Source organism: Chrysochloris asiatica, unplaced genomic scaffold (genome assembly GCF_000296735.1).
Source record: "Chrysochloris asiatica unplaced genomic scaffold, ChrAsi1.0 scaffold00028, whole genome shotgun sequence".
NCBI lineage: Eukaryota > Metazoa > Chordata > Mammalia > Afrosoricida > Chrysochloridae > Chrysochloris > Chrysochloris asiatica.
The window spans coordinates 12,401,026-12,411,140 of NW_006408546.1; the positions used below are offsets into that span (position 1 = coordinate 12,401,026).

The following is a 10,115-nucleotide window of genomic DNA, read 5'->3' on the forward strand; positions in this document are numbered from 1 at the left end:
TCCCGTAAAGATTTACACCCTCGGAAACCCTGTACAGGGTCGCTATGGGTCGGAACCGACTCAACGGCACTTAACAACAACAACAACATAGGGTTTCTAAGGAGCAAATGGTGGATTTGAACTGCTGACCTTGTGGTTCAAACCAACTTTGCAGTCCAGTGCTTATCCTATAGCGCCACACGTTGTTGTTGTTAAGTGCTGCCAACCCTTAGCGACCCTGTGTAGGGTTTTCAAGGAGCAGCTGGCGAGCTTGAACTGCCAAGCTTGCAGTTCAAACGGCTTTGCAGTCTAGCACATTAACCCACAGTGTCACACCAAGACTCTGCTAAGGGGAGATTATTATCTTGTATTTATAATATTCTTTTAACATTTCAAAGTGTCTCATGCTTGTCATTTCATCATTACATGAGCTCCACATAAAGGAGGTATAGGATTTACGAGGAGCAGTTAGTGGGTTTGAACTGCCAACCTTGTGATTCATAGTCCAGTGCTGATCAGGCAGTGCCACACAAGTAGTTCATATGTATGATTGTTGTTATTAAGTGCCGTCACGTCAGTTCTAATTCATACTGACCTTGTAAAGGCTTTCTGAGGAGCAACTGGTGAGTTTGAAATGCTGACCTTGAGGTTCAAACCAACTTTGCAATTCAGTGCATTAACCCACAGCCCCACACCAGGATGATTAGGCTGTTGTAATTTCAACTCTTTTTGTTGTTAGGTCTTTCTTAGATCAAATTGTAGATGACACTCAGCACCTATGATGATTACTCTACACTAACTATAGCCACCTCCTCTTCTAAACTTAATTGGAATCCTGGTGTTATGCTGTAGATTAATGCACTGGATTGCAAAGTCCGTTTGATCCACATGGTCAGTGGTTCAAGTTCACAAGCTGCTCCTCAGAAACCCTGTACAGGGTTGCTATGGGTCAGAACCGACTTGACAGCAGTTAACAACAACAAAACCCATTTTCTATATCATGCTGTATTCCTAAAAAAATCTTGGTTTATTCTCTCTTCTGTTATTAAAAATCTCTGTTGCCTTCATATGAATATCATTTATTAAACCCCTTACTCCTTTTATCTTAATTCTTTGATTTAGATAAAATCTAGGCCAGTCATCAATATTTGAAAGTAATCAAAATTTAATTTTCACTGCCTTTCTCACTTGGCATTTTCTCCAAGGGCCTGGTACCCTCATGCTGCCTAACACTTGGCTACACAGGTTACACTACTGTGTGAAAAATAGATTGATCTTTTCCACTCTACTTTACAACATATCCATTATGTATCTTATGTGTTAAGATTTTGGACTGGGGTCATAATAAATCTGTGTTAATCTCTCAGAGATTTACTACTATTTATTTGTGAGCTGACATATATGTATTTTAATAGTAGTGATCTGAAGAAAAGACCTTAGCCCTTGGGAATGGATTGTTTAATAGCTGAAGTAAGTCCATAGGTGGTAATAAGGTTTCAGTCCCTGGAAATATTTCAACTGAGGCTAGCGACCACTTCCCAAGACTGAACTGGAAGATTTCTTGACCTTTTCATTCTAAAGAACCCATGAGAGACTCTTTGGTGGCAGTTTCAAGCACTTTGGCAAGTCAGTTCCAATTTTTCCCTGTACTTTCTCTGTTTGTGGCTCTGTTCCTCCTCCCCACCACCCCACTTCCATATTACAGACTATTCTTTCAGCTTTCCCAGCAGTCATCATTAACCTTTCACATTTTAAAGCATTTCCTTGGCAAATCAGCATTCTGCATGAAAGAAGGGATTCAGATTGGAGACAGTGGGTTTGATAGCTTACACACCCAAAGTATATTAATTGTGAGCTTTGTACCTTGACAATCATAATTTACACTATAGAGTAAATCCATGTGGTTGCTAAGCAACAAATTTTCCCCATTCTTAACCTCTGGAGATATTTGACCTCTGGACTTAAGAAATCTTAAAGTCCACTTTGATTGCAGATACGATTTAATCGCCATCGTGGCAGCAGCTCCTATATTCTGCCCTACACCTACTTTCCTTGGCTTGAAACTCACCGTCTATGTCCACAGCTCCAGCATGAACCCAACAACCTTAGATGCCTTCTGAAGACAACTAACATAATTCGGTACTCTTCCATGGGCATTCCCTATATACTAAGGCTCATACTGGGAGCAGTGCCTACTGAACCTAATGTGGATATATATCTAGTCTACCTCTCAAGCTCACCAGCTGCTCCTTGGAAAACCTATACAGGGTCACTGTGGATTGGAATTGACTCAATGGCACTTAACAACAACAACAACCTCCAAAGAGAAGCTATCATCTGTAGAATGATGAAGGCTCCCCAGATCCTATATTAAATATGAATAAGTATATCTTTATTTAATAGTAAAAAGTGACTGTTTAAAGAGTTCCCAATTTGGGGATATGTTTTTATTGTGCAAGCACAAAATTGAAGCTCATTTGCAATCTTTCAGTGCTAATGTTGTTGATGTTGTTAGGTGCCATCAAGTCGGTACTGACTCATAGCAACCCTATGCACAGCAGAACAAAACACTGCCCAATCATGGGCCAGCCTTACTACTGCTGCCACGCTTGAGTCCATCGATGCAGCCACTTGGCCAGTCCATCTCATTGGGAATCTTCCTCTTTTTCTCTGACCTTCCACCTTACCAAACATGATATCCTTCTCCAGCGACTGGTCCCTCCTGTCAATATGTCTGAAGTATGAGAGACGAAGTGGTTGCACTTCTTCCAAAATGGTGCTAATATTTGGGTATTATTATTATTTGCAAGAAACAATTTACCCTTTAGGATAAAGGCAGGTTTGGCAAGAACTCTTTCTTATAAAAATATAAGGATTTTGTTTTTAAATCGAAGACCTTTTTATTGAGAAGAAAAAAAAATCAATACCTTTTAAGAAGCTGCAGGTGTTTCCTGTTTACACCTAGTTCTTCTTGAGGCTTTTATAATATGTAGTCATTTGTACATATTAATATATATGTTTCTAATATACGATATAAATATAACATTTTGATTTTTACCTGAATTGTAACCATTTAAATAGATTTGATAGCTATTTTCTTGAACAGTCTAGACTTTTCTGGTTCTTCTTTAACCTGGGACTTAATAACATGGTAGGCACAAAGGATACAGAAAGTATAATAGCATATTGACACAAGTGGTAAAAGTGGTTCTGCTAAAGAAAGGAAGGGCATACAAAACCATGACATTCAGTTACTTGTTTTTCTTTCTTATTATTATTAGGTGCCATCCAGTCAGTTCCAACTCATAGCAATCCTGGTCAAGGTTTCTGAGGCTATAAATCTTTGTAGGAGCAGAAAGCCTCCTCTTTCTCCCTCGGAGGGGCTGTTGGTTTTAAACTGCCGACCTTATGGTTAGCAGTCCAGTCCTTATCCTACAGCACCACCAGCACCCCTTTTTTCTTTCTTCTTGTTGTTAAGTGCCATCAAGTCAGTTCTGACTCACAGTGATTAAATATAGTGTTTCTGAGGAGCCACTGGTGGGTTGAACCACTGGACTTTGGTTAGCAGTGTAGTGCTCATCCTACAGTGCCACACCCAGGAGTCCTTTATCTTTCTAGAAGGTAGAAAATATATGTTGTAAGATTGGTAAGAAAGGTGGCCAGTTGTTTTAACTGTCAGGATTGGGGGAAGAAATAGGACTATAAATAAACTCAGAGAAAAGGTGAATGGATTTCCATTTTCTTCATTAAACAAATGTTTTGCTTTTGTTTCCCCTGTGTCTCTATCTCTATGTACTCTACTAGCATATATCTCTGTTTGGCTCCCCTGAGGGCCCATCTGTCCACTGAGGCATGAAGATTATAAACCACAAAGACTCTTATGTCCATGTCATCTCTTCACTGCCTGTTAGCTTACACTGTATGTTTTTGGTTTTTGCAGGTCTGTGGCTGTCCTCTCTATTGGAAAGCTCCCATGTTCAGGGCTGCAGGGGGAGAAAGGACAGGATTTGTGTCAGCACAGTCATTCCTTGAAATGTGGAGAAAGTAAGTATGTGAGTAAGCTAGGCAGACTCATGTGGTCCTCATGACATGTTTTATAGAAGTCATTTGTTTTGCTCATTTATTTATTCATTTTCCCTATGTCCTTTATTTCATCAAGTAAAAAATGATTCACAACCATTTATACACATACAAAAGTTCTTTGCCACAAGCCTCTATCTTGTTAATTTGATATCTTTGAGTGGATTCCAACACTTGACAGCCCTGTTCACAACAGAACAAAACAGCCTGGTCCTGTGCCATCCTCATGATCATTACTGTGTTCAAGCCCATTGTTGCAGCTATTGTGTCTGTGTATCTCGTTGGAGGTCGTCTTCTTTTTTGCTGACTCTCTACTTCACCAAGTATGAGGTCCCTCCTGATAACATTCACAGTATGACAGATTAAGTTTTGCTGTCCTTGGTTCTAAGGAGTGTTCTGTCTATACTTCTTCCAAGAAAGATTTGTTGGTTCTTCTGGAAGTCTGTGGTATATTCACTGTTCTTCACCATAATGCAAATGCATCATTTTATTCTTAAATCTTCATTCTTTACTATCCAGCCTTTACACACATATGAGGTAACTGAAAATATTTTGGCACAGATACATATTAGTCCTTCATGTGACATCTTTCCTTTTGAACACTTTAAAAGAGGTCTTTTGCAGCAGATTTGTCCAATGCAGTATGTCACTTGAATTCTTTATGTTGCTTTGTGTTCCATCTTCCCTTAATGTGTACTTACGTCGTTCAATATCTTGTCCATAAAATTCTTCAATATTGCAACTTGAAACTTAATTTTTTTTTCTTCGGTTCTTTCACCTTGAGAAACGCTAAGCAAGCTCTTCCTTTTTCGTTTTCTAGCTCCAGGTTTATCCACATTTCTTACTTTATCTTATTGTGCCTTTGAAACCTTTTATGTTGAGCCCTTTTACGTCTCATTTTTTTCCATTTGCTTTAGCTACTCTACATTCAAGAGCAATTTTCAGAGTCTATACTGACATCCATTTTGGTCCTTTTTTTCATGTCTTTTTAATGACCTTTTCCTTTGTTCATGTAGGATGTCCATAATAGCATCCCACAACTTGTCTGGTTTTCTTCGTTAGTGTTCAGTGCATCAAATCTTTCCTTGAGATGGCTTTTGAATTTAGGTGAGATATGCTCAGGGTCATACTTTGACTCACATGGACTTGTTTTAATTTTCTTCAGCTTCAACTTGAACTTGCATATGAGCTATTGATGGTCTGCTTCACAGTTGGCCCTTACCTGCTTCTGACTGATGAGCTTCTCCATCATCTCTTTCTACAGAAGTAGCCCATTTGATTCCTGCATATTCTATCCATCAAAGTCCATATGTATAGGGACAATTTATGTTGTTGAAAAAAAAAGTATTTTCAATGAATAGGTTGTTGGTATTGCAAAATTCTGTAATCCAATCACTGGCATGGTTTCTATCACCACGGACATATTTTCCAACTATTACTCTTTCTTTGTCTTTGCCTTACTCATTCCATTCACCAGCATTTATCAGTGCATCTCTCAGTTTATTGTACTGTGATGGCTTGTGTTATACTATATGCCCTACCACCAGTGTTTCAAATATAACAAGGTCACCCATGGTGGACAGTTTTCAACAGCTCCCAGACTAAGGCAGAGTAGGAAGAAGGACCTGGTGTTCTACTTCTCAAAAAATTTGTCAGTGGAAACCTATGAATAGTAGTGGAATGTTGTCTAATATAGTGCCAGAAAGTGAGCCCCGGAGGTTAGAAGGCACTCAGAATGCAACAGGAAAGAGCTACCTCCTCAAAGTAACAATGACCTCAAGGAAGTGGGTGGAGGAATACTTTGGGGACCTCAATATGCTAATGTGTAAAGAGATAGTGGAGGAGCCTTTTTTATCTTACATGTCTTTAATAAGTTAAATAAATTGGCAGAAATATCTCTTTAATAACTTTTGATACTTTCTCAGTTTTATTAAATTTGTGTCTGATGAATTGAATGAGGCAGCAGTTGCCGTACAAGTAAATAAGGACTCTCCATTGAGGGTAGCAAACTTTATACCTCACATGAAGAATATAGCTCCCCTTCTCATATGATTCACTCTAGAATGTAACCTATTTGGTTTGCTAAAAATAATGGAATGCTTGTAGATTTTTATCATTACTTTTGAAAATTCCAGTTAAGTTAGACATGAAATGTACATTTATCAAGATTCTCCTAAATTTTAACATCCTGTCCAAGTTTTTCAAATTTAAACCCATTTTTTTCTTTTATTTAATTCTTTTCTCCTTTTCTTTTTTAGAAATCTTTTCTTGATAATGCTTATATTTATTCATATTAGGAGAATGTCACAGCTTGCCCTTTCTATTCTTTTAATTGATCTCCCCTCTCTAAACATGTTCTCACCTTTTCTGGTCTAGATACTCTTCCTGCTAAATTATTAGAAAATAATATTCATTTTATTATTTTTTTTTAATTACCATATTGCACAAAAAATTGCATTTAAAGATGATGTCTAATCCTTTTTACCACTTAAAAGACCTTTGTGATTGTATAATACTTGAGAGCATAGTAAATAATTTAATAAATGTGTTCTTGCTTTTTAAAAAAAGTTAAATTCCAGTTCTTAATGCATTACATTAAAACTAAAGTGATCAAGGTATATAAGACTCTGCCAGTTAATGGACTTCACTAAAAAAATCATACATAAGCTAAAAGTTACAAATGCTTCAGTGGACGTTAGCCTTTTAAAAAACAAAATCAGGGAATAGTTGTAAATAGCAACTACGAAAAGGGCCCTAGGAGAGTTAATCATCATACACCATCCGGATGATAATTCGAAGCCACGTCCATGCTCACTATTTCCCCTCTCTAATAGCAAATTGAAAACTACTCTGTAAACAAACCATCTCTTCTTTTAATGTGTGGATGGTGGTGGTTATGTGCCGTGGAGTCAATTCCGACTCATAGTGACCCAGTATAGGGTTTCCGAGGCTGTAAATCTTTACGGGAGCAGAACGCCTCATCTTTCTCCCACGGGACAGTTTCGAACTGCTGACCTGTGGTTCACAGCCCAATTCGTAACCACTACACTACCAGAGCTCCTTAATGTGTGGATAAGTAGGCAAAAAAGTAGAAGTTAGAAATAACAAGGAAGTAACCAGCCATGGAACTAGCATTTACCCATATGGTATTTTCCATTGATATTTTTGACAGCTTAGATCCTGGGGGAAGAAAATAGAGCCTAGGGCCTGAATAGTAGGGCAGTCAGCTTGGAACCCCTCTCTATTCCCCACCACTTCAGGAGGGTGGTAGGATTGGGAAATCACTTGTCTGATATTGTTGTTGTTACTTAAAAGCAACCTATAACAGTAGCTGAATTCAAAAACTTGAAGTATGTAGATTTTCCAGCTTCCATTTATCCAGCTTTCCTGACCCTGATAAATACCAAGGCCTGAGAAATCCTGAGTCTGAGTGTGAACCAGCAGTAGAATGAATAGAAGAGGGTTATGGCACAACTCTTGTCTAAGGTTTCTTCAGCCACTGAGTTGAGTATTGTTTGTGAAAAACATCTAATAAACCAGGAGAGCAGTAAGAGGTCAGTCATAATTGTTTTTTAAAAAAAGCTTTGAACAAGCTAGGAGATGGATAAAAAGGAATAGCTGATTCTGTGAGGGATTAGAACCAAAGACAAGAAATACAACTATTTATATTCTAAGTTATTTTGAATATTTTGGATCCTATGTTTTGAACCTAAGGTTGACTATAGCAAAGATAGACTGGTGTCAACAAATAGCTGCTTGATATCAAAGGGGAATAGCAGCCAGGTTTTGGTCCTGAGATAGGATAGACAGACATTTATGTTGTTGGATACAGCTGTATTCTTTATTGAGGTGAATCATTTTCATTTTATCTCCAGTGAAAAGAAACGTCTACAGAAAGCAAAAGGGAAAAAAAAAGATATAAAACAGAAGTATTCATTTTGGTTAACTGTAGGAAATTGCCTATGAAGTTTTATAAGGGGGCTTCAAAAAAAATTGTGGAAAAAAAAGAATGAAAAGATAATGGTATCTTTTCACAAACTCTTTTAATCCCCCTTGTTTAGCATAAGCAACTTTCTGTTAGTTTTTCATTAGAAAAACACCTATGAACAGATAAATGTCTATCTCTATATAAAGTTTGATATGTAATGACCTAATACAAAAATGGTTTGAATGCCCTCTAGTGGGAGTTTTTATGTGAGCACTTAAAAATACTTTTTTTTTTTTAAACGATGTTGATTGTTGTTGTTAAGGTGCCATCGAGTCGGTTCTGACCCATAGCGACCCTATATAGGGTTTCCGAGGAGCAGCTAGTGAGCTTGAACTGCCAACCTTGCAGTTCAAATGACTTGGCAGTCTGGAGCATTAACCCACAGCGCCACAGCAGGACATTGATTATCCTTATTTTATTATAATTATTCTCTTCTTTCTAGTTGTTCCTTCCTCACTAACATAAACTCACTGCCCTTTAAGGTTGTAGCATAGTGGTTATGAATTGGGCTGTGAGCCACAGGTCAGCAGTTCGAAACTACCAGCTGTTCCGCGGGAGAAAGATGAGGCTCTCTGCTCCTGTAAAGATTTACAGCCTCAGAAACCCTACGCAGGGTCACTATGAGTCAGAACTGACTCCACAGCACATAACAACAGCAGTCTACTCTTTCAAGTTGTTGTCTGTTTGATCCTATATGTTGTTGTTGTATATAGCTCAATGTTAAAAGAGTATAATGCTTAAAGCATTTACATTAGTTAAACTAAACTAATGTTTGGTTTTAAGAAGACTTCAGGGTATATTTTTGGTTTAAGGTTTAAAGATTATGACAAGGCAATCATTTCAAGGGTTCATCCACCTTCTATAACTCCAGAAAGTCTAGATTCCATTAGAATTTGAAATTCTGTTCTGTATTTCCCCCCTTTCGATCAGGAGTCCTCTATGGACTCTGATGAGAATGCTCAAGAATGGTAGCTGGACACCATCCAGTTTTACTGGTCTAAAGGCAAAGGAGACAAAGTGTTCATGGAGGCAATTAGCCACACATTCCATTTCCTCCTTCTATTCCTGATTCTCCTTCTTCCTTTGCTGCAGGCAATTAGAGACCAATTGTTGTGCCATGCAAGCTTTTAAGACACCAGGTACTGCACTACACAATGAACTAGGAGGTAGAACTGAATGGCTCATGAAACCATGACCTTAAACCTCCAAATCCCAGGAAATGTTTGGTTGTACACAGTAATCTCAGTGGCTACTCTTTGTTGTTGTTGTTGTTGTTATAGATGTAGCTGTCACACAGTTTTTACCAATTCAACTTTTTATAAATATACAACTTATTGATAGCAGTTGCAATAATCAGCTGTGCTTTGAAGGAAATCCAAGTATGGCTATTTTGGGAGACTTATCAGTGAAGCATGATGATTTAAGTTACCATTATGAAGAACACGTGTTAATCTTGTAATTTTGTATGCCTTGTTCTCTTTGCCTAAAGTGGCTTGGACCTAAATATACTATTTTAAAACTTTCAGGTATAAAACATAACTAGCAGATAAGATACAGAATTAAAACATATTGGCAGGTACATGTATGTGCTAACTTGTGCTAACAGTAGGCTATCTGTATTCTTAAATATTAAAGTCAGTTACAAAAGTGATTTCACTCCTGTCAGAGTGCTCCTGAATTGGAGATTAGTATCTCTCCTCTTTCATGAAACACCTTAAAGGACTCTTTTCCCTCTGCCTCTTTTAATCTTCCTCCTTTCCCGGATCTACTGCCCATTCCATTCCTATTCTCTGGCATTTGTTTTTCGTATAGTTGGGACCTTTTTAGGGGAACGATACTACCCATACGTTTTTTATTTGAGTTCCTAGAAGATCTGATTTTCGACACAGCTCCTCTCAGATATTACTCATTTGTGTGTGTGTGTTTTACTTTCTTTTACCTTTTCATATCAACATGCCCTTTGCCCATTAAGAAAACAATACTTTGTCTTAAAAACTCTAGAAGATGCCAATTTACATTAGCTATGTTTACCTTCCCTTCAGCTTTTATTATCTCTCTCTCTCTCTCT

General features: G+C 37.8%; 1 protein-coding gene across 2 annotated transcripts in view; it reads left to right on the forward strand.

The window, feature by feature from the left end:
- Nucleotides 1-10,115, forward strand: part of PPP2R3A (protein phosphatase 2, regulatory subunit B'', alpha) — a 200,300-nt gene that overhangs the window by 37,788 nt on the left and 152,397 nt on the right. For both annotated transcript variants that reach the window (XM_006846599.1, XM_006846600.1), the window contains exon 3: nt 3,920-4,023. In XM_006846599.1, coding sequence (XP_006846662.1) covers nt 3,920-4,023 — 104 coding nt within the window. The remainder of the gene's footprint in view (nt 1-3,919; nt 4,024-10,115) is intronic.